Consider the following 24,904-nt stretch of genomic DNA (forward strand, 5'->3'; position numbering starts at 1 on the left):
GTCCTCTCCCCTCTCTTATTTGTTTTATACACAAATGAATGCCAAAGCCATCATGAACGGCGCCATATTATTAAATTTGCGGATGATTCCGTCATTGTGTCCCTCCTCAGTAGTGATGACCCCGAACACGGTCTTGTAGTGCAGGATTTAATGGATTGGTGCAAATCCTCCTTTTTAAACATTAATGTTGAAAAAACGAAAGAAATGTGCATCGACTTTAGAAGAAATCACACTGTTATTTCCCCTGTTTTGATGGACAACCAGCCAGTTGAACTAGTGCAGCAGTATAAATATCTTGGGATTATAATTGACAGTAAACTGTGCTTTGAGTCCTAGGCTGATGCTGTGTGTAAAAAAGCACATCAGCGTATGCACTTTCTTCGCAGTTTTAATGTTGATACTGTTTTTATGGAAATGTTTTATTCTTGCTTTATTGAATCAGTTGTCACTTTTTCTTTTATCTGTTGGCACGGGTCACTGTCTATTAAACAGAAAAATCGCATGCAAGGTATCGTAAAGGTATGCAGCAAAATTGTTGGCACACCCTTAAATGACCTACATGACCTGTATAAGGTCAGATCTCTGAAGAAAGCGAGAGCCATTCTGGCTGACCATAGTCATCCCTTGTGGGATGAATTCATGCTGCTGCCATCCGGGCACAGATATAGTTTGCCGCGATGCAGAACAAACAGATTAAAAAGGTCATTTATCCCGACTGCCATCACCATTGTTAACAATATTCTGTAAATTCAAATTTAAATTATGTTCTTTGTTGGTTATGTTCATTGTTGTTGTTTGATTGTTATACTGTTACTGCTGGCTGCAATCTAAATTGCCCTTCGGGGATAAAGTTACCTTGAACCTTGAACACAAAGCATGTACCTTTTTTTCAAGTGATATTTATTTGTCTACTAAAGAAATTATGATCAATAATACCTTGAAATTGTTCATATTTTCCACAGACAACAACTACTTTTGTCCCAGTTGTACCCATGTCAGGGACAGTAGAACCATGGTACAGTTGAAACACTCATCTTTAATGCTCTAAAGTGGCCTAACCAAATAATTTTGAATGTTAAAATGTCTTAAAAGGTATAATTCAACAAAAATAATTATATTTTTTGAATATCAGAATATTTTGCTATTCATTGGCAGAACATTTGAGTGTTAAATAGCCCACAGTTCATCATTAAATCACTAAACAATTAAGATTAGGAATTCATATTAGGAATTGTTAATGGTAACACTTTATTTTGATGGTCCACTTTAGACATTCTACTAACCATAATTGCAACTACATGCCAACTAACTCTCATTAGAGTATTAGTAGACTCTGCTTAATATCTGCTTACACTTTATTTTGATGCTCCCCAACAGACATTCTGGCTATAAGCAACTTTGCAACTACATGTCAACTAATTGTACTAACCCTAACAGTCTACTAATACTCTAATGAGAGTTATTTGACATGTAGTTGTAAAGTTACTTATAGTTAGTAGAATGTCTAAAGCGGACCATCGAAATAAAGTGTAACTTTGTTAATATCTAAAATGCACAATTAAAAAGCAGCTGACAAAACACCCTCAATTGGTACATGTTCAACAGCAATTGTCCCTACATACACCTTAAGATTAGCAGGGTGTAAGGATGTCTACTGATGGCAAGCTTGTAGAACCCAAGTGCAGTTTATTTCCCAAACATAAAACAAAGACTTGACTAAGCGTAACTTGACTTGACAAACTCTCATCAAACAGTGGGTACAGGTAACAATACTTGACAAAATTACAAGACAAACATGAGGGCTTAAATACACACAAGACTAATGACAAGGCAAGGGACACCTCTGAACAATGAAACAATGAACCAATAACAACATGACAACACAGAACACATGGCAGGATCACATGAAACCTGAGGTCTGGTGATCAGGAACTTTTGTCTTTCCCCAGATCACGATTAAAGAATAGAGGAGACAGAGCCTTTGCGATTGCTGGCCATAGGCTGTGGAACAGCCTTCCATTCTACATCAGAGCGGCTCAATCTCTAACTGTTTTTAAATCCTCTCTTAAAACCTACTTTTTTTTCTTTAGCTTTTAATACATTGTGAGCTTTAGTCATGAATATGTGGTTATGTCCTTGTTTTGTATCTTGTGTATTGTTCAGCACTTTGGTCAGCCCTGTTTGCTGTTTTTAAATGTGCTATATAAATAAATACAAACTTGAAACATGACTAGAACAGGGGATCACATGACAGACATGAAACAAGTAAATGAAACATAAACAAACGTGACACAGGGGAATCGTCTGCAGAAAATTGCTTCTGAAGAAACTCCAGTACTGAACCAACAGGACAGAGAACTGGACTCAAGTTGCATGTCCTGCACCAGGACGCAAACAGCTGGCACTTAAAAAGCACACAGTCTCTTCATAGAGCGAGCTCTCACACTCAGGATGGTGTCTGTAACCTCTGATGAGATACCAGAATCCATCAGATAGCCCTGCTCAAAGGCCATACCTAGAGTTTCTATTGATAGGACTGCCGGGAGAGGCTTATCAGTGTTTTTACACGCCAACGATATGCTTAAAACGGAGACGTTTTTCCTTTGAGTTTTTCCGCGAATAGACGACACCATTTTCAACACGATCCCCATTCACACGGATCTAAACTGGTTACCTAATTCACAGGCCAGTAGATGGCGAAGAAACACCAGACTGAACACGTAATACGCATGTGCATGACGTCATCGTCTTCAGAGATTCACGTTTTTGTTGTATACACGGAGACCGTTTTCAAAAGCTTGCACTTTGAAACCCGTTTTCAAAACTTTTTCAGGCACCCAAAACACTGCTGTAAACAAACAGCCAAAACGCATAAAAAGTTTTACGTTTTTTGTTGAAAACGGTGTCGTGTGAACTGCCCCTTCGATTCTATGTAAGGCCCTGTTTACACGAGAACGCTTGCGGGTGAAAACGTAAAAATATTTTATCAGATGTGCCTTTCGTTTAGACGGCGACGGCGTTTTTGGGGCTTAAAAACGCAAAAAAGTGAAACCACCCTCCAGAGTGGAAATCTTAAAAACGCTCCACCGTCGCGTTTCCGTCTAAACGGTAAAAACGCAAAAGTCTGCTAGACAGTGAAGGCACCGATCAGTGCTTCACATTGCCACCTAGCCGCCTGGAGTGCATACTACATCGAATTTCATACATTTTTGCGTCACCACATGCACGCAGATTTCCCCCCCATAACGCTCGTCTAAACGCAGAATAAAAAGTGATCACTTTTGCGTTTTCTCTTTAGATCGTTTCCGTGTAAACGTAGCCTGTGTTTTTGTTCATGTTTCTGTGTTTCCTGTCACAGATCCTCTTCTTAATATTATTCATTCATCATTGTCATTAGGATATGTACCAAAAATATTTAAGCTGGATGAAATTAAACCTCTCATTAAAAGATCACAACTTTATCTTCTCCCTTATCTGTCAAAAGGACTAGAAAAGGCAGTAAATATGTTCCTTCTTATAAAAAAATGCTATGTGAGGATTTCCAGTCAGGATTTAGACCGTACCATAGTACAGAAACTGCTCTTATTAGTTACAAATGATTTGCTCTTATCATTTGATCACTGTTGCATCTCTCTGTTAGTGTTACTTGATCTTAGGGCTGCATTGGGTACTATTGACCACAACATTCTTTTGAATAGACTCGAAAATTATGTTGGCATTAGTGGAATTGCATTAGTATGGTTTAAATCACAATTATCTGACCGTTATCAGTTTGTAGCTGTAAATGAAGAGATCATATCGATCAAAAGTTCAGTATGGCGTACCACAAGGCTCAGTACTAGGACCATTGCTGTTCACTCTGTACATGCTACCTTTGGGAGATATCATTAGGAAACCTAGCATTAGTTTTCACTGTTACGCTGATGATACTCAGCTCTATATTTCTCTGCAGCCGGACAAAATATACCAATTCACAAAATGAATGCAATGCATAGCTGATATAAAAACATTGGATGACTAATAATTTGATGAGAACAACTTAGCTGGATGATGACATCACTGTTTTCTACAGAGCTAGAATAATTGAATTGTTCATCACTGTAAAGCTGCTTTGAAACAATTTTGGTATACTATAGTACTAGTGTAGTAGGGCATTGATTTTAAAAGACCAAATTCAATATGCAACACTTATTGATGAGGCAAGCAGATAAACCCAAAATATAAACGCAACGCAGTGTCTCGTTTAGCAAAGAAAACCATTATAAAGAAAACGCTTAACCGGTTAAACTGCAAAGTGCAATGTGACGTAATAAGTCATGCCGGCTTTAAGCATTTTAGATTATTTTTTATTGTTTGAAATACTGCAGCAATAAATATTCATGCCTTGAAACAGATGTAAAATTGGCAGGTGTCCTGCAGATGTTTTGCCCTACAGGTCTCTGAGCCAGTCATGTGACTGAAAACTATGAATACTGCACTCTTATTGGAGTTACAAGCAGCAAAGCTGTTAGTGTGCTCATTAAAATATTGCAGAATTTTCCAGTAAAATATGTGCATTTCTTAAAACAATCTCAAGACATTTGGTGGCAAGAACAGTTTTATTGATCAACTTTGTCCCAAAGGACATTAATCATGTCATTTCCCTATGGTACGGAGGCCTTGGTAATGCCATATAGTAGTGGCATTAATGCATTTACAAAGAAATTAAAATGTCAGGAAACCAAAAAATCGCATGCTTTATAGTTATGTGTTTGTTTTCATGCACAAAAACAATGTGTGCTGATTGTCATGACAATGGCGTGATTTCAGAAGAAAACCCTCTGACAAAAGAAAAGGCAAAATAAAGAGAAAAGTTTCAAAAGAGGGATAAATTGCCAGAATGACATCACTACCTTCATCAGCGATACAAACTCTCATGCATAACAACATTACTTGTGGGTTTCCATGAATCAGGTCATATTTTTCAACAACACAAAGTAGTATTTGCTCATATTTAATCCCTTATGCTGGGAGAATGATAAACACAATGTAAGAGAATGCATACTGAATATAATTACTGTTCATTTAGGATGCTCGGTTTTATTTGAGCACAACATCAGTCATTTTTAATAGTAATGTCTTCCACTGCAACAACAACATAAAAAAAAAAAAAAAAAAAAAAAATTGAAGCCAGGAAAGATTTAAAGATGGAGAAGGTAAGATGAGTCCTTCAATAAAGTTGTGCTTTAGTTCCTTCATGCTAGAAGGCTATTCTGGTGCAAATATTATGATAAAGCAAATAATGCAATGAGGAAATGTCATTGTAAAGCATTAAAGAGAGGTATGTATCAGTGTTTTTAAAATGCTTCCTTCTGAATTTCATTCAACATAATGCATTTAGCATATTCTAAAAGCTATCGTTATATTGATAAATATTGATTCAAATGATTCTTATCCAGATATTCTAATAATCTTATAGTTATGTTGATTGGTTTATTGATTTAAATACATGCAGAACTCAAACTTTCATGAAGTATTACATTGTGTATGCCACCCAGTAGATGACATTGACCACAGCGAAGGTGAAAGGGAAGACAGCGCGAGCGTAGATGTCGATGGTGTCGGCGTCGATGGGTTTGCACTTGCAGCATTTCTTCTCTTCCCTGCTTTCCTTCTGAGCCCGACGGGATTGAGATCCTCGAACCTCGGTCTCTTCGTGCGGTTCTCCGGGAGGGTCAGTGGTCCGCTGGGTCCTGCTTTGCCTGTTCGAGATCAGGAGGCCCTGGTTCATGCCAGCCACAGACAGCGAAAAGAGAACCATGGCCTGCTTTCCATTTTTCACCATGGACTACAAAAGGAGATGAGGGGAAAAGTCATTATATGCGTTCATAAAAAGTCATAGATAGGAATTAAAGGAATAGTTCACTTAAAAAGTGTAAATTCTGTCATCATTTAGTCACCCTCAAGTTGTTTCAAACCTGTATGACTTTCTCTCTTCTGCTGAACACAAAAGAAGATATTTTGAAGAATGATATCTTCAAAATATCATTCATAAGTTCATCCAAAGTTGATGAATCCCATTGACTTCCATAGTATTTTTTCTTCCTACCATGGAAGTCAATGGGATTCATCAACTGTTTGGTTACTGACATTCTTCTAAATATCTTCTTTTGTGTTCAGCAGAAGAAAGAAGTTCATAAAGGTTTGAAATAACTTGAGGGTGAGTAAATGATGACAGAATTAAAACAATTTAAGTGACCTATTCCTTTAATGTTGAACTCTATTCCACTCTAAACTTGTAAACTTGAATATGGCTTTAGTCAATATTGTGGCCTTTCACCTTGACTTGGAAACTATTAAAATTAGGGCTGTCGATTTAACACGTTAGTTCAATTAATAAGTTATGAAAAAATAACAAAAATAAACTGATTTAACACATTTATGACCCTGTATGAGGTTTTGTCTCATATTTATATCATTTGAGTCACACAAGTACCGTTTTTTTGGCACGAGTGGAAATGTGATGTTGATTTTAAACAACAGGTCAATAAATAAGAAGTTAATACTGTGTTTCTGCTCAATTTTGCCAATTAAAACGTTCAAGCAGAACTGTTGTATGTCTCAGAGCAACACAAAGCTCTCTGAATGAATCCTTGTTTTGAGCGAATCAATCGCGTGAACCAATGATTCAATGACTCATTCATAAAGAGAGCCATTTACTTCATTCCTGAATGAATCAGCTGTTTGAACAAATCGAATGAATGACTCATTGACTCACTCATTTAGACATTTACCGTCACCTACTGGCAGTTTTAGTTTCTTATATAGAGTATAATTTCATTAGAAACATTTCATATTTCCATATTAATAAAAACACATTAAAGGGATAGTGCACCCAAAAATGAAAAATATGTTATTTACTCACCCTAATGGGCATTTAAGCCTAAAAGTTAATGTGTAATAAAATGTTGAATCAAACAAAAAAAAAATTTTTCTAAAGCTACTTTTTGTAATGTCTATTTGATGCTTTTCTCATTTAACACAATAATGACTTTGAATAATGAATTTGATCATGTAATTAATTAGATTAAACATTTTAATCGCTTGACAGGCCTAAATAAAATACTTGAGATTTAGGAAATATAAGATGCTGGAGACTTGGGGCCAGATTCACTAAACAAGTCAAATTAGAGTGAGACTGCAATCCCATTAAAGCACCAATAGGAAGTGGAAAGATTTGCGGGTTAAAACATTAAATAATTGCTCAAATACCAGTAAACTGACAAGCGCAAACCCTAGTAAATCATGTTGCATGATTCATTAAAATACTCTCCTCCCTTAAATTTAGCATCTTAAAGGGAAACTCCTACAAGTACATATGCGATAAGGTCAGCTGCAAAAATAACCCTGTCCACGTCTTTTCATCGCTACTTTTTCACTTCTTGTCTTTGGTAAATCTTGACAGTTGTTTTTTAACGCCAAAAGAGGGTTGTTGGTAAATCTGGCCCGTGGTGTTCTGAGATGGGTCAATCATAGCGTACAGTTAGTACAGAGTTTCACACTTTTAATGTATCTGATTGTACCTCTGAGCTCTTATTCGTCTTGACTTTGGCTTTCTCCTTCTTGCTGTAGTCTGCATTATAGTGAGCAAAAGCGTATTCGATCAAGGCAGCGAAGACGAAGACGTAGCAGATCCAGAAATACACGTCCAGAGCTTTAATGGCAGAAGCGCGGGGCAGTGATGAACGAGCACTGACCATCAGTGTAGTCATGGTGAGCACCGTCGTGATTCCTAAGACACACGGGAACACCAGTATTCATTTAACTCATCAGGTTTATCTGTGTGTGTGATTGTGTTAAAGGTTCTCATTCAACTTGACTGATTTAAAAAAAAATACTTTAGTGAAGTTTACATTTTATAAACTGTAATATTCCCAGCAAACAAAAATGTGTTGTAAGAACGTTTTGCTAACATTTACATTTTACATTTACATTTAGTCATTTAGCAGACGCTTTTGTCCAAAGCGACTTACAAATTGGGACTAAATTAAGCAAGTCATCGTGAAGAGGCAAAAAAAAAAAAAAAAGAGGAATGCTAACATTCCCATTAAGTTCTGAAAATGTTATTTCTGCATGTTCTCTGAACGTTTACAACGTCCACTTTTTAAAAATGTTTTAAGAATGTTTTTTCTTGGTTATGCGAACGTTAAGGAAAAAATCAATTTTGACATTCTTTGAACATTTTCGGATCGTTACTTTTGAATGTTCTTTGAACAAGTGGTAACATTTAAAAAATGTTAGATGAACATCCAACTAAAACGATTTAAAAAACGTATAAATAATATTTTTGTGCCAATGTTTTAAGAACATTATTATGGAAGCTTGTTTCAGCCACATCAAAAAAACATTTTAAAAGATAATTGATAATTGATATTTTTATCTTTTTAAGTTTACATCTCGCAATTCAGACACTTTTTTCTTGCAATTGTGAGTTTATTTCTCACAATTCTGACTTTAAAACACGCAATTCTGACTTTATATCTCGCAATTCTTTAAAACATACAATTCTGACTTTATTTCTTGCAATTCTGACTTTATTTCTCGCAATACTGACTTTATTTCTCTCAATTCTGACATCTTTTCTCAGAATTGTGAGATATAAAGACTGACTTTTTTCATATAAACTCGCAATTCAGACTTTTTTTCTCGCAATTGCGACTTTATATCATGCAATTCTGAGAAGAGAGTTTATATCTCACAATTCTGACTTTATAACTCGCAATTGCAACTTTATATCACGCAATTCTGATGTAAACTCGCAATTGTGAGAAAAAAAGTCACAATTACCTTTTTTATTTTTTATTCTGTGGCGGAAACAAGCTTCCCGATATTGTCATTGAATGAACATTTTATTAATGTTACAGGAAAAACGTCTGTTTAACGTTAAGAGAATCTTTCCAGAATGATAGCTAACGTATTGAGAACGGTCCCTGTTAGCCGAGTTAACACTGAAACACTGACCTAAAGACACTCTTGCCGGCACCGCTGATTGGCTGATCCAGAATGAAACCCATGACATGGCAACCAGTAGGATGGAGGGCATGTAGGACTGGATGATGTAAACTCCTCGGTTTCGTCTTAGTTCGAATCGTAAGCTGAGACGTGGAAATCTCCCCGCTGTTTCAAGAATGACAATACTTTTAAAATGTTGCTTTTGAGTGAACAAAACTGATTAAAACCATTGAAGTGACAACAACTGTTGCCACAGCATTAGCAACCAATGTTTTGGTAGAGTTCAGTTAAATCAGAAATATCAGATCATGTTGATGAAAAGCCTCACCGGATTTAAAGTTCAACAGCTCCGTGACAAAGCGATAATCAGTGATGGTGAACTGGGACAGCTCCAGTTTGTCCAGTCCATGGATGAGTGTTTGACTGTCTGACCAGTGATACACGATGTCTTCTGAAGAGTAGCCGTCTGCAAACCCCAACAAGAGGAGAACAAACACATCTTAGTTTTTAGCAGCTGCACAAACTTGTTGTTCTTATTAGGTTATGTTCATATGAGAACAGGAAAGAAAGGAATATGCAATAAATCACTAGAAAACAACATTCTAGTTAGTCAAAAGCATGACTATCTTGTTTTGTTTTTTTGCGCAGGGATATGTTGTGCAGTTGTGGACACTTGTATGATCATTTAGCTCATGTTTCATGAAGTCAAAATGTAATGTAACGTGTGGGACGAGATAAGGCAGGTGGAGATGAGGATCTAAGTGCAGATAAAGGCACACTATGTAATATTTCGCCACTAGAGGTCGTTTATTCAAAACAAAGGCGTTGCTTGATGACGCCAGAGACTGTCTAATAAGGGGAGAACTTCCACTCTCAGTAAACTTCCGGCTTCTGAACTGGCTGCAGTTCCACTCTGGCTCCACATGAGGGCGCTCACAGGACGAGTGCAGAATGAATGGAGGTCTATACCCCTCAAAATCCACTTTTCTCAGGATATAATTTTTTGTCTAGTAATTTGAATGTTGTATTCGAAAGGAGATGCAAAGAAATTACACATTGCTGGGTGTTAGATTTTTTAGAGTCACTTATTTGTTTTAAAAAGTCTTTTAAAATGTCAATGACGTCATACACATCGTACGACCAGAGATACTGCTTCACGGCAATCCTTCAGTCACTTTGGTGCTTTCGCGCTCTGCACTTTCTTTTCTCTCGAGGCATCGACAACACAGCTGACACAGGTAAACACACAACACAGCTGACACAGGTAAACACACAACACAGCTGACACAGGTAAACACACAACACAGCTGACACAGGTAAACGCACAACACAGCTGACACAGGTAAACACAACCACAGGTAAACACACAACACAGCTGACACAGGTAAACACACAACACAGCTGACACAGGTAAACACACAACACAGCGGACACAGGTAAACACACAACACAGCTGACACAGGTAAACACACAACACAGCCGACGCAGCTAAACACACAACACAGCTGACACAGGTAAACACAACCACAGGTAAACACACAACACAGCTGACACAGGTAAACACACAACACAGCTGACACAGGTAAACACACAACACAGCTGACACAGGTAAACACACAACACAGCCGACGCAGGTAAACACACAACACAGCCGACGCAGCTAAACACACAACACAGCTGACACAGGTAAACACAACCACAGGTAAACACACAACACAGCTGACACAGGTAAACACACAACACAGCTGACACAGGTAAACACACAACACAGCCGACGCAGGTAAACACACAACACAGCCGACGCAGCTAAACACACAACACAGCTGACACAGGTAAACACAACCACAGGTAAACACACAACACAGCTGACACAGGTAAACACACAACACAGCTGACACAGGTAAACACACAACACAGCTGACACAGGTAAACACACAACACAGCTGACACAGGTAAACACAACCACAGGTAAACACACAACACAGCTGACACAGGTAAACACACAACACAGCGGACACAGGTAAACACACAAACACAGCGGACACAGGTAAACACACAACACAGCTGACACAGGTAAACACACAACACAGCTGACACAGGTAAACGCACAACACAGCTGACACAGGTAAACACAACCACAGGTAAACACACAACACAGTTGACACAGGTAAACACACAACACAGCTGACACAGGTAAACACACAACACAGCGGACACAGGTAAACACACAACACAGCTGACACAGGTAAACACACAACACAGCTGACACAGGTAAACACACAACACAGCTGACACAGGTAAACACACAACACAGCTGACACTGGCAAATACACAACACAGCTGACACAGGTAAATACACAACACAGCTGACACAGGTAACTACACACAACACAGCCGACACAGGTAAACACACAACACAGCTGACACAGGTAAATACACAACACAGCTGACACAGGTAAATACACAACACAGCTGACACAGGTAAATACACAACACAGCTGACACAGGTAAACACAACACAGCTGACACAGGTAAACACACAACACAGCTGACACAGGTAAACACAACCACAGGTAAACACACAACACAGCTGACACAGGTAAACACACAACACAGCTGACACAGGTAAACACAACACAGCTGACACAGGTAAACACAACACAGCTGACACAGGTAAACAAACAACACAGCTGACACAGGTAACTACACAACACAGCTGACACAGGTAAATACACAACACAGCTGACACAGGTAAACACACAACACAGCCGACACAGGTAAATACACAACACAGCTGACACAGGTAAACACACAACACAGCTGACACAGGTAACTACACAACACAGCTGACACAGGTAAACACACAACACAGCTGACACAGGTAACTACACAACACAGCTGACACAGGTAAACACACAACACAGCTGACACAGGTAACTACACAACACAGCTGACACAGGTAAACACACAACACAGCCGACACAGGTAAACACACAACACAGCCGACACAGGTAAACACACAACACAGCCGACACAGGTAAACACACAACACAGCTGACACAGGTAAACACACAACACAGCTGACACAGGCAAACACATAACACAGCTGACACAGGTAAATACACGTGCTAGAAGAGATTTTGTTTTGTTGTTTTAAAAGACCATCAAGCGGTATCTCTGGTCGTAATCAGTCCTTCACTGACCAATCAGCGTTCATTAGCAGAATACTAGCGTGTTATGGGCAACAAAAACTCAACCTGTAAGAAATCGAAAGGACATAAGTACTCGTTCATTCAACTGTCGACCTATAACCCATGTTGAACTTGCAAAACCTACAATCAAATCTGAGATTTCTCAACGGCAATCGGGTGAAAGAGACAAATTTAGCCGTCTAGCGCCATAGACTCCCATTCATTTTGCACTCATGGGCGATCGCCCCCAGTGGAACTCTGGTGGAACTACAACCAAAATTCGGTACAATAGGACGTAATAGGGAGTGGCCAAGCCCTCCGTAGAAGGGCTCTGATGACGCCTTGATTTCGCTGAATCATGGGAGTTGTTGTCTTCGGACTCGGCAGAAATCATCTTCATGGATGACCGGTAATGTATTAAAGATTTATTAACGTTACGAAAGCCGTTGGAGCGAAACGAGGCCGCTGGAGCGATTGCTAACGAGAGACGAGTGCGACACGTGGCTCGACAGCAGTGGAGCTTTTATTATCCCACAGACGCTTCTGCGTCTTCCGGTCACGTGTGTGGGGGGAAACACAGCGCTGTTTTATCATATTAGATACTTTTGAGTGTGATGAAAGTTGTTATAATGCTACTCTGTGCATTCGCTCGGCGGCGACTGTGAACACTTGTTGCACACTGCAGGGAGATCGATATTAGGCATGGTAAAATATGGTACTCACGGTAAATCAAGAAAACACTGTATGATTAGTTTCTGTTGATGAATGTTTCCAAACAGTTGCTCACCTCTCTAATAAAACACATAGGGCCCTATTTTAACGATCTGAAACGAAAGTATCAAGCGCAAAACGCAAGTAACTTTGTGGGCGGGTCTTGGGCGCTGTTGCTATTATACCGGCGGGATAAATGACTCTTGCGCCCGACGCAAATCTAAAATGTGTTGGTCTGAAGTAGCTTCATTATTCATAGGTGTGGTTTGGGCGTAATGTGAAATAAACCAATCAGAGCGTCATCTCACATTCCCTTTAAGAGCAGGCAGGCTTGTTCCATGGCGGATTCCTATTATAACGGTGGATTTGCCAGGCTCACGCCAGCAGCGGTTCACAGCCGAGGAGACCGACGTTCTCGTCAGGGACGTTGGGGATGGAGAAACGCATCCAAATTAACTTCGGTCAAACAGGCGTATGATAATTTGGGTAAATGTGTAAGCTAAATCGCTTTTATAATAAACTGTATATCTATCTATCTATCTATCTATCGTAATAATGTATGATTTGCAAAAATGATAACTGCTGCGTCTGTGTGTAGATGAGAGAATAAAAGTGTATGCGCGTTGTGCACACGCTACATTGATTATGGCCCTTAAAATAGCATATGAATAACATGCGCAACGCGCCACTGACTTTAAACTGTTTTTTTTCGGTCATTGGCGGAATTGTTTTCTAAACCTGCAAAATAGCATGAAGGAACGTTTGTGCCGGAACACGCCTCCTCTTTGCGCTGAACCGCCCCCGGGAGCGCAAGTGTATTTCTTAGTTAACCGACGTGCTTCTGTGGAGGGAAAAATCCGCTGTGCGCGGGTGCAAAATAGGAATGATACATGCGTCGCTGTACAAAGTAAATTGCGCTGGGTGCAAGATAGGGCCCATAATATATTAAAGCGTCTTTGGTGTTTCCATGGTTTCTACTAAATAAAACCTTAAATTGAGGGTTACGCGGGTATGATGTCATTGGTAGGCGATAAAACTGCTTATTTCTCTGGATTTAAACATTCTTAGAAAATTTTGGAATAATGCAAGAACACAAATCAACAAAATATATAACATCGTTCCAGTGGTTTTGGGATATTTTGATCCAAAAATCTTACACAGTGTGCCTTTAATTTTTAATAAAAAGAACAAAACAATACCAGTAACACAATGAGTATGGCAAAAGCACACGCAAACAAGAAACCATTACATACACTAATCAACTACAGCGCACAAGAGGTAATGAGAATAACAAGACACACCTGGGAACAATTAGTAATAAAACTACAAGGGAACTACAAAACAGTGAACGGGAAAAGGGAACAACTTCAACATAAGAGTCCGGGGAACATATAACATATATTTGTATGTATAATATTTTTGTATTATTTGCTCTATGTATCATTGGTGTTATATTTAATTTCTTTGGCCAACTATTGTTGTATTAAATTGTGCTTTATAAAGAAAGAAAGAAGAAGCAAGAAAGTAGACCAAGGAGCATGTCTCAGTAACCCTGTGCAGAAACTAGTGGCTGACGCTGTATAGGATTCTCCTAGATGTGACATGCTCATGGACCAGGCTCGTGGACCAGGCTCATGGACCAGGCTCATGGACCAGGCTCATGCCAGCCCGTATCGTGGCACAGACGCTGGAGTTTTGAGTTTCTTGTGCTGGGACCTAATGCCATGTCCAAATTCCTGCCATCCTTGCATCACCCACACACAGTAATCGAACACGTCAGACCTGTCAACTTCAGGCTGTGCTAAACCGGCGGGATTTTATCGTTGCTTTATACCAGGCTTTATGATTTAGGGACTATGTTGAAGTGATGAAAAATCCATTACATTTCCTATATAATTTCTTTTATAGTATTTTTAATGTGTGGCGGGTATTTGAATAGTGAATATACATGTCCTTTTGAAAACTGTCCTGGTTCTCTTTCAATCGTCACTTATTTTATAGTATGTTTGTAAGTTGTAATGGCTGGGACTTTCAGGTTTCGATTATGTTCTGAATGAACCCTTTGTTAGACGTATACATTTCTTTATAGTCATAAAAGCAATTACTAAAGGCTTAAATAGTTTTGCGATTGAGCTTCATAATTATGATAAATAAACATGTTTTGAAAGCAGATGTGAATTGTTATGACTATAAAGAAATGTATACGTCAGACAATAAACAAACAGTAAATTAAGATGAGAGATGCCAGATTTCCCCTTACTCACAGCTTTCCAAGTCTAGCATGCATTCCTGTTCATCCATGGGGTATTTGGTGAGGTCCATGTCACACGCAACTGTAGATGTAATTCTGAAAGGAAAAACATCATGATACACATTTCAAATATGGAGCAGGTGAATAAAACACTCAGTGATCATCTGTTAAGAAGCTTGTAAAATGTATGCAATTGAACATTCGCAAAGACCCGCCCCCTTTAGTTACTGTTGCTATGTCCGACAAACCACGCCTCTCTCACGCCACACCATGTTCTCACACAGTGAAGTACACATTGCAGAGCAGAGAGGACACTGACAACACACTGAGAGAGGACAGACCAGGGTACTTCTGATATGAAACAAAGTCTCAACTTTCAAATTAGGTCATTTTTTTAAGAAATGTAAACAATAAATAGCGTTTTGTGGCTCTTTAATGTGTCTGACAGATCACTCAGCTAAGGCGTCTCGTGAACTGATCTTCCTTCTAGTTCATTTATAGCATCAAATAAACATGAATGAACATCAGAAGGAATGTTGTTTTAACCACGGAAAGACGTCAGTACACAGCGTTTCTCAAGTTCAAATCCTCCAACGTTAATCTACTAACTCTCCTGATTGCTTTGTCGGACAAAAATGGCGGATTCGGCGGATGGCGGATTATGATTGGTCAGATCGCCTGTCAATCAAACTCCCTGCAAAGGGTCAATTAGTTCAGTGGTGGCCTTTATGTAATTATATATTAAGCAGTTATGTGGATAGGCAGACTTATTTTGAATAAAATAATGAACAGACTTCTTTACTGTTGTAATTAGGGTTGGGAATCGAAAGGTCAGGAATCGGATACTTTCGATTTTTGAATCCTCTTATGGATTCCTTTGTTAGCATTTTAAAATGACTTTAAACCATTCAAACGTGAGACGACTAGCACACTGTTTTCTGTGCTGTACACACATCCAAAGCACTCACAGAAAGGGATTTTAATGTGATTTTAAATCGCACGTGTATCAGTATATTGGATCAGTGCAGCTCTTAAAGTGACAGCAGCCTAATATTCCTGCTGCCGTCTCTATAATAATAACACTATTCCTGCTGCGTCTCTATAATAACACTAATCTAACAACAAAAGACAAAGAGAAAATTCACTCGTTCTTGACTGAATAACTTTTGAAACTATATTTGTAATGTATATTTTATTTATAAAGAGTATATATTTTACATTTGATTACAGATTCTGTACCTGAATACCTGAAAATCTTTAAAAAAAAGTTTATTTCAATTGTATTTTTGTTCAGTTGTATCTATTTTTAGCGATTGCTAATTTTTTATTTGTTCTTTTTTAATTACTGAGTGTTTACTTGTCTTTAATAATACTTTACATTTATATTAGCCAGGCTAGTTGTTTTTCTATGGTGTTTTTAAACCACAGGCAAATGTTCCTTATGTAAGTGTTCTTTAGCCTGTTGATTTTTGTTCATGATATTCAGATACAATTAAATGTTTTGCAATAAGACTAAATCCGAATGATATATACGTAAAAAAAAAAAAAAAATTATTATTGGAATCAAAATTAGGAATCGACAAGCAGAATCGGAATCATTAAAATCCAAACGATACCCAACCCTAGTTATAATTACAAACATTAGAGTAATTTGATCTCTTCCCCTTTACTGTAATCTGTCAACGTTCTAGCTTTACTGTTTCACCTAAAGTCCTTTTACATAATTGCCAATACAAAAGCCCGGATTCATTTGTAAGAGGTTTAAAACCCGTACCGACTGCTGTAGAGAATGACTCCATCAGGCTGCAGGCGAATGAGTTTGTTCTCCACAGTAACGTCGTGAAACCAGGCTGATTTGGCGTTCACAATGAACGTGTCTGGTACCCAGAGTTTGTCTACGAAGCGGCTGTCCAAGCCCAGAGTTTTGTTTGTGTGGTTGTAGGACAAGCGGTCGTCTTTCCAACTCTGCCGCAGAAATATTGTCATAGTGTATTCCTGTAGACACAAATGCACACAAACAAAACATCCACGGTTTTATGATGTTGAGAGTTATCTGGGACTTATTGTTGTGTATTGTCCTTATTTAAAGACAGGTTTAGTTTAAATCACTATTTACAATGATTTTAACATGAGTATGGTGTGATCTTGTTCTTCATAAAAACCCCTTAAAAGTGGTCAAATTATTAATTGATATAGATGATAATTATAATTATTTTTATAGCAAATATCAGGGCCAAGCAAACCAACTGCAGAAATAACCAATTAAAGAAATCTGGAGATGATTTGGGGCAAAATGGTTGAAAAATCCATAACTTTTGCTGGCATGGTCTGAAGATGGATTGACTAATCAACTTGATTTCCATTTCTTTTTAACAGCATGATTTTAAGTTTGTGTTTTGTTTCGTAGACCTTTAATTTGGGACAGGTTCACATTTAAATCACGGGTGAACACATTTCTGTTTCAGTGATCACAGTGACTTGTGTGTCAGGGGTAACTGTACTTGTCAGCTAGAAATAATGGGTAACTCTTTAGTTTAGGGTCCAATTCTCACTATTAACTAGTTGCTTATTAGCATGCATATTACTATGATATTGGCTGTTTATTAGTACTTATAAAGCACATATTAATGCCTTATTCTGCATGACCATATTCTACATCTTTTAATCCTAAACTTAAAGTCCCCCTGTAGTCAATAATTGTATCCGTTAAAACTCATCTTTGATCACCAAAATTACATATTTAAATGTTTTTTCCTTGAAAAAAACTTCTTAATGCCTTAAAATATCTTGAATGTAAATTGACACCCTTGCCTCATTTAGTATGCGCGGTTCTATGAATATGCAAATGAGCCCCGCCTCCACTCACTCACTCAGCTCAGAGATCCACTGGTTGACGATCACACGTTGATCTTATTGGTTACAAGGTAGTTTGTGACGTCAGAAACACCAGCGATTTAAAAGCGTGTGTTTGAGACTGTCTTTGGTTCACTGCAGTTTTAAGGAGGAAATACTCAGCAATGCTGTCGACTTATGAACTTACACATGGTTTGTCTTAAAGCAGATTAAAAACACCACATAGACACATAAACAACGTTAAAAGCTGGATTTTCACCACAGGGGGACTTTAACTACCTTATTAACTATTAATAAGCAGTAATTAGGAGTTTGAGGTAAAAGTCGTAGTTAATAGTGAGAATAGGACCCTAAACTAAAGTGTGACCAAATAATGCACTTAATAAGAGGTGATCAAATTTAGAATAATATAATGCACTGGACTCAATCCTACTGTTTATTTTATTTATTATTCTGGAACTGAATCCACTCTATTTGGAAAAGTTAGGAAAAGTCAGAAAAATATATATTCAAAGGATACTTTTAACAAATGCAAAACTGCAGATTAGTTACATTAATGGCAAATATATATATATATATATATATATATATATTTACAATACAATAATCATACAAATCCAATACATGTGAAATAGTGTGATTTTGAAACATTACCATGTTGGCTTCTGAGATATGGTCAATACTGGCTACTTCAATAGCCATGGCGACATTCACTGGAGGTCCTGTGAAGAGAAGAGTGAGAAAATAAAATAAATTATCAATCTACTCCTCATCTAAATCAGTGATTCTGCTCATGCAGTGCAATGCAACACAACAAACCCCCGACAGTAAACCGATTCACCATCCACCGTATTTATAGCATACTGTTCGTCTGACACAGAGGACAAGTGGATCTGCAATGGTCGCTTTATCACGTCCAGTGTAGACCACTTATATAAATATATGGGCATTTAATTACATATTAATATTTCAGATTTATTGTTCTGGTTTGACTGATGAGCTCTTGCAATAATAAGCTACAGTTCATGAATGATATTGCATAGAGTTTGAATGATATTGCATAGGTTTTCTATTAAGTGCACTGTTAGATGACAATTCTAATTACATAGTTTCATAAATAGCGAACAAAATCAAGGCTAACAGGCCATGTTGAGTCTCATGGGTAACAGTTGAGTATGTTATGAAGAGTCTGTCTGCTTTATAGACTACTACAAAGCACAGCCTAACAAGTTACCCCAGACAGCTTTTGTTTTAACTTAAAAAAGTAAGTGTTTGTGCATCCTTAAAATTTTAAGTTTAGTCAACTCAAAAATCCAAGTTGTCACTTAGTACAACTTCACATTTCAAGTTGACTAAACTTAACATAGTAAGGCAGCACAAACTTACTTTTTTAATTTACTTTTTTTTTTTCTTTTTTTTTTTTACAGTGTATGCAATACATCATACATACAAACCTCTTGTATGGTAAATATACACTGAACAAAATTATAAGCGCAAAACTTTTGTTTGTGCCCCCATTTTTCATGAGCTGAACTCAAAGATCTAAGACTTTTTTTATGTACACAAAAGGCCTTGCCTTTGCCGAGATAATCCATCCACCTCAAAGGTGTGGCATATCAAGATGCTGATTAGACAGCATGATTATTGCACAGGTGTGCCTTAGGCTGGCCACAATAAGAGGCCACTCTAAAATAGGGGGAGGGGGTTCCAAAAAAAGAAAAGTTGATCTTTGAGTTCAGCTCATGAAAAATGGGGGCAAAAACAAAAGTATTGCATTTATAATTTTGTTCAGTGTAGTTACAAAACCTACCCCAACCCTAATCCTAACCATTCCCCTTCAATAAAATTACAAATTACTGTATACACTTTAAAAAAAATAAAGGTTACAAAAGGGTGTTTTCACCGCAATGCAATCAAATTAATTTTGGTTCCCCAAAGCATCTTTCAGAGCACACATTTTTATCTTCATTTGAAGAACATTTTCATAATCTAAAGAACTTTTGTCCACTATAAATAACCTTTTTTCATGGATGTTAAAGGTTCTTCATGGAAGATGCCAATAAAGAACCCTTATTTTTACACTTTTTGGATTCAAATTAGACCAATCTACCTTTTTATATAACTGACTTTAATGACCAGTCTTGAAGACTATAGACTAACTTATAGGACTAGTCTAAGCAGTTTATGCAAACGGCCACATGAGTTCTGCCACGTGTAATCTATTGCTCTGGTTCTCGACTACAGTCTCTCCCAAAGATCTGGATCAGGTGTGTAAAGAGCGTTGGGTCACAGCTGAGAACCACTGATCTATTTAATGCCACCAGTATGCCTTCTCACTAAAAATAGACTGTAGGAAGTAGGGCGCTGTTTTGGCAGGAACGCTTAGTGTGAGGTTTTGTTCTGCAGAGAAAAAAAAGGCTTAAAGTCCCCCTGTAGTCAGCCATTTTATCCCTTAAAATTCATCTTTGATCACCAAAATGACAAATTTAAACGTGGGGTGATCTGGGGTGCGTTTCCCCAAAGCATCATTAACCGACTATGTTCTCAAGTTCATTCGTTATCATCATAGTTCAACGAGTCGGTGTTTCCCGAAACTATAGTTCCAAGGAATATTCGCAAACAACATCTCAAAGTGTGTGTTTGGAGCGACAGCATCGACCTGAAACTCATCGACCAGAGTTTCTAGTTTACATGACATGTGGACTTAATAAATCCTTATCTTGAGCCAAATAAGCAAGCTGACATTCTGTACAATCTATATATTTTATTTAGAATATATACAAATTACATTTACATCTTTTAGTTTGTCAAGAGATTTAAAGCGTAGTTTCTGAAGAGTGCGCATGTGTGAACGAGCTTTAGTACGCAAGTACGAGCCAATGATTGAATCTGGAAATAAAGCAAAATAACTGAGAAAAATTTGAAATAGTCCTCAGATGCCATGCCTGTAATTTATAGCAAAACATCTAGCATTAATTCGATCTTCGAACAACCGAACAACCGTCGTTCAACCATGTTGAACACTGTGTGACATCATTAACCAACATGGTTGAACGACCAATTTGCGACAGTACGGTTTCGGGAAACAGTCGTGACTATCTAGTTGATTTCTTCTACAATGCATCGTACTATGATAGTTCAGCAGTGAGTTAGGGTGTTGTATGGGAAACACACCCCTGATTGGTTACAAGGTAGTTTGTGACGTCAGAAACACCAGCGATTTCAAAGCGTGTGTTTGAGACTGTCTTTGGTTCACTGCAGTTTTAAGGAGGAAATACTCAGCAATGGTGTCGACTTATGAATTTACACATGGTTTGTCATAAAGCATATTAAAAACACCACATAGACACATAAACAACATTAAAGGCTGGATTTTCACCACAGGGGGACTTTAAATATTGATGCTAAGAATGGGTTGAGCTAGTGTAGTGCAATCCAACATGATGATCTGTAGACGTCAAACCCACCTCCGATCCCTGGGCGAAAGTTGCGAGCGTAACCCTTCATTAAATCATCCAGATTAGGCAACCAGGATATTTCAATGTCTGTGCCGACATATTCACCAATATCACTCAGCATGGCCCTACGGGACAAAACACACATCCTCACTTATCCTTGAAAACATCGTGTACATTTTTTTTTTTTTTTTTTCAGGATTCTTTGATGAACAAAGTTGAACAAAGAACAGCATTTATCTGAAATAGAAAGCTTTTGCAATATTACAGATGTCTTTACAGTCACTTTTGACCAATTGAATACGTCCTTGCTGAATAAAAGTATTAATTTCTATAATTCTATAATTCTCAATGAAAAACAAGATATTATATAATTAAACACAGAATATCATGTCCAACACTATGTAAAGTATGCATTACTCTAAATATATATAGAGCTAAGCTACAAAATACTCAATATTGAAGATTTAATACCTGTCAAAAGTTTGGAAACATTTCTATTGTGAATGTTTTTTTAAAAGAAATGTCATTATTTGATCAGAAATACAGGGGGAAAAAACAGTAATATTGTAAAATATTATTATAATTTAAAATAATGTTTTCTATGTGAATATACAGTAAAGTGTAATTTATTCCTGTGATCAAAGCTGAATGTTCAGCATCATTACTCCAGTCTTCAGTGTCACATGATCCTTCACAAATCACTCTAATATGATGATCTGATGCTCTAGAAACATTTATGATTATCAATGTTGAAATGAGTTCTGCTGCTTCATATTTTTTTATAACCTGTGATACTTTTTCAGAATTCTTTGATGAATAAAAAGATTAAAAAAGAACAGCAGTTATTTAAAATAAAAACATAAATTTTTTTAACAATATACACTACCGTTCAAAGGTTTGGGGTCAGTCTTTAATTTTATCTTTCATTTTATGAAAGATACTTTCATAAAACGAAAGTATTTATAATACTTTTATTCAGCAAGGATGTGTTAAATTGATCAAAAGTGATAAGAAAGATTTATATTGTCAGAAAAAGTAACAAAAAAGACAAAGAAGCATGTTATACTCCAAGCTGCATGGAAAAGGTATTTACATTTTTATTGTGCAAAGCATGAAAAATATGCTGTCATTTGTTAAAATATCCTAAAAATATCTATTACAAATTCAATTATATTATTATTATTGTGTAAGTCTTATTGTGTGTTTTTATTATTATTTATTGGATGAAACAGCAATGTATATATAAGAGATTATAATAATTACCAGCAATTGCAGCAATATTTGCACTTATTAGCAGCATATTCATTTAACCATTCACTTCAAAAAAGATGTACAAATACATGTGAAACCCTGTGAAGTGAAACAAAGAGGCTCTCTAAGCCTTTAGTTATTCATAGAAAAGCATTAACTTAATTTATCCCCATTATTTAATGAACATTTAATGTTAAATTTTTGGTGTATTTTATGGTATTTTTTGAGTCACGGCATATTGATAAAAAATGCTTTTTGTGTCTCTCTGCAAATTAAATTAAAAGGGAAAAAAGTGTATTGCCATTTTTACATTTTAAGTAACGCTTCATTCAAATCCCACGGACACAACAGACTCCATCAGGGTGAACATCAGTGTTTTGATGACAGCATATTGTGATTTATATTAAAAATACAAATATAGGCTAACGTGAAAAACAAAAAAACAAAAACAATCTGTCTTATATACATACACGGATTAAAAATGTAAACATAATCTTAAAAATAGCCTACAACATGTTTGTTGGGATGATCCTATAATAACATTATGTCAGTGTATTATTTTTAAATTTAAGATGTGAACTACAGTCATGTATTGTGACTATGTAATGTGTTGTGTCTCCACGTGATATGAACATTATAATAACATTATGTCAGTGAAATGAACTGTGAACTGCACCCAAAAGCTGAGACGGTGTATGTGCATAATACAAATAAATGCATGCACATTTTAATCTGTGAGAAAAAGAGCAATGTTTATGATAGCATATTATTTATATCTAACTATACACAAATACCATACATAACCACGACGATCTATATAAAGCAAAAGACGCGCACGTGAAAAAATGCCCAATTTCCAAGCAACAACGAGAATATTGAGGTATAGTAATTAAGTACTGTATTATGAATATATAATGATAAGCAAGCGCTCTACAGATACCTATCCTATTACTCCATATTGTTATGATAGCCTATCCACGAGAATGATGACTTTCACCTTAAATTGTTTTCCATGTTTAACATTAAGCTTGTCATTTAACTATATTTGTTCATTTCTGTTTCATGTTGCAGGCGTAGGCTATATATAAGATGAAGCTTAAAGCCTCACTGGAAATATCAACTTAATCCATTACTGAAAAGATGGATGTTCACATGATGCGTTTATTCACTGTAAAGCCATTTGATAAAGATGAGCAATATTTTTGAGAATCAATGAAACTGCGCTCTGTACTCAGATATGTATATGTATGAATATGTGTGCATCCTCATCATCCTCATCTTCATCCTGAGGTGAATGACACGCGTATTCTCACCTGCTCATTCTGTTCTCACCGATGAGCACAAACCAGAAGATCGTCACGGAGAAACTCAGCGCATCCATTCTGCGCAAACACGGTTCGGACTGATTCAAATATCCCGGTTTTCACAGATTCTGTGAGGAATCGCAGGAAAATTGCTAAAATGATCCATATTTTAGCCCGTGCCTTATCCCGACTGCGGAGAAACCATCGCCAGGTCCGTTAAACCGTTTCTCGAATGAATCGTTCTTATGAGTCGGTTCGTTCGAACGATTCTGTCGAATTGACCAACCGATTCGACGGCAAGCGTTCGTGAATTCCTCGACTTTCTAATAACAAACTTTTTATTGAACAAATCTCATAGTCTTCAATCAAAATAACTTCCCTTACTATATATTGACATCTCATCTCTTATCTTGTCCTAATACAATTATGGCAAGCTGTTTTAACTTTTATTAATTTCCAGGATATAAATTCTTGATATCAACAATTCAATTTTCACTAGTAACAATGGCCATTTTTGATATCAGGAATTAGCCTACATTTCCACTAGTAGGCTAACAATGCTAATTCTTGATGTCAACAATTACATTTTTAACTAGTGAAAATGTAATTGTTGATATCAAGAATTCATATCTGAATAAAAGACAAAACGGCTTGCCATATGACAATAACCTCTCCACTAGCAATACCTGTCACACGAGATCGAAGCAATAGCAAACCCTAAATAATCAAACCCTGTTCGTTTATTTCAAATACAATCGATATACAATAGTTAGGCTATATCAAAAATATTGCACATAAAATACACGACAAAGGCAAATGTCAGTGTACCACTACCAGCAAAAGATTGGACATAAAATAAGTGAGAACAGTTTTGATCGTTGACTTGAAAGAATC

At 37.1% G+C, this 24,904-nt stretch overlaps 1 protein-coding gene across 1 annotated transcript; it reads right to left on the bottom strand.

Annotated features, from left to right (window-relative positions):
• Positions 1–4,588: 4,588 nt before the first annotated feature.
• On the bottom strand, positions 4,589–24,247 carry gabrd (gamma-aminobutyric acid type A receptor subunit delta). Its single transcript, XM_082188764.1, has 9 exons — positions 24,020–24,247; positions 21,465–21,580; positions 18,652–18,719; positions 16,919–17,139; positions 15,158–15,240; positions 9,320–9,457; positions 9,001–9,156; positions 7,563–7,771; positions 4,589–5,827 (listed from the first exon to the last, which is right to left on the bottom strand). The coding sequence occupies exons 1-9, from the start codon at positions 24,085–24,087 to the stop codon at positions 5,516–5,518; spliced, it is 1,371 nt and encodes a 456-aa protein (XP_082044890.1). The 5' UTR covers positions 24,088–24,247; the 3' UTR covers positions 4,589–5,515.
• Positions 24,248–24,904: the final 657 nt, after the last annotated feature.

This window comes from Leuciscus leuciscus, assembly GCF_965113295.1.
Source record: "Leuciscus leuciscus genome assembly, chromosome: 13".
NCBI lineage: Eukaryota > Metazoa > Chordata > Actinopteri > Cypriniformes > Leuciscidae > Leuciscus > Leuciscus leuciscus.